This window comes from Mesitornis unicolor, unplaced genomic scaffold (genome assembly GCF_000695765.1).
Source record: "Mesitornis unicolor isolate BGI_N332 unplaced genomic scaffold, ASM69576v1 scaffold33827, whole genome shotgun sequence".
Classification (NCBI taxonomy): domain Eukaryota; kingdom Metazoa; phylum Chordata; class Aves; order Mesitornithiformes; family Mesitornithidae; genus Mesitornis; species Mesitornis unicolor.
In genome coordinates, this window is record NW_010197631.1 from 112 (window position 1) to 1262 (window position 1151).

The 1151-nt window shown below is 48.7% G+C and overlaps 1 protein-coding gene across 1 annotated transcript; it reads right to left on the reverse strand.

The window, feature by feature from the left end:
* Nucleotides 1-235: 235 nt before the first annotated feature.
* NOG (noggin) lies at nucleotides 236-1144 on the reverse strand. The gene has a single exon (XM_010188859.1). The coding sequence runs from the start codon at nucleotides 1118-1120 to the stop codon at nucleotides 449-451; it is 672 nt and encodes a 223-aa protein (XP_010187161.1). The 5' UTR covers nucleotides 1121-1144; the 3' UTR covers nucleotides 236-448.
* Between the last annotated feature and the right edge of the window lie 7 nt (nucleotides 1145-1151).

Below are 1151 nucleotides of genomic sequence, written 5' to 3' on the forward strand. Positions count from 1 at the left end.
TTTAAATCTAAAGTCCATAAGGAAAAAGAACAAAAAAAATATCACACACACGCTTTCCGAATAATGGAAAATAGCTTTAAAACGTTTTCTTATCAAAAAGTTTGGTTTGTATTTTTTAACCCTTTTATTTAAAAAAAACCCCAAAAACTCAACAAAAAATCTACTTCGCTAAAGCGAAGCAACTTCTCTCTGGAATATAAATACCAAAAAAAAAAAAAGATACATTAGCAACGAACAGGGTAATAGTCTTAAAAATACAGTAGACGCTGATTATTTCACGTATAATACTGACCTTTTAATAGTATATTAAAACGGTGCCATATATACACACAATATACATTCTCCTACACGTTACAGTGCATTACAACGTTAACCAGAAAGCAAATGTCTTTTATTTTTGTTGCAGCAAAGGTCCACGTGAGTCCGCCGGAGAAGGGAAGTGCAAGCCCTAGCAGGAGCACTTGCACTCCGAGATGATGGGGTACTGGATGGGTATCCATGTGCACCTCTGCCCCCCCCGGCGCTGGCACCTCCACCTCAGGATCGTTAAATGCACGGACTTGGCAGGTTTGCAAACCATCCCTTCTGGGACCGAACAAGACCTTTTACTGTAGCAGCTGCCCACTTTGACATACCGGGGCCAAAAGCGGCTGCCGAGATCGTTCCACGTGTATAGGACCGGGCAGAAGGTCTGGGACCAGAGCCACATCTGCAGCTTCCTGCGCAGCTTCTTGCTCAGCCTGTGCTTCTTGCCCGGCTGCAGCCCGTCGTAAAATTCCAGCCCTTTGATTTCGCTGGGCATCGCTCCCGAGGGTCTCTGCCGGAGCAGCAAGTCCAGCTCGGCTAGATCGTCCACGCCGAGCCGGTCCTCGGGCAAGGTAATAGCCATAAAGTTAGGGTCGAAGTGTCCGCCCATGAGGTTCCTGAGCAAGGTCTCGTTAAGATCCTTCTCCTTGGGGTCAAAGATAGGGTCCGGGTGCTCGATTAGATCCACCAAGGGCAGGTTGTCGCTGGGAGCCGGTCGGATGTGCAGATAGTGCTGGCAGGCGCCTTGCTCTAGCCGGAGACCCAGCAGAACCACCAAGGCGTATATAGTCACAAGGCACTGGGAATGATCCATCCTTGGGAGACCGGTGGGGGGGGGAGAGGGG

Excerpts from the sequence above, each read along its gene's own strand:
- NOG (XM_010188859.1), bottom strand. The coding sequence starts at position 1,120 with ATGGATCATTCCCAGTGCCTTGTGACTATATACGCCTTGGTGGTTCTG.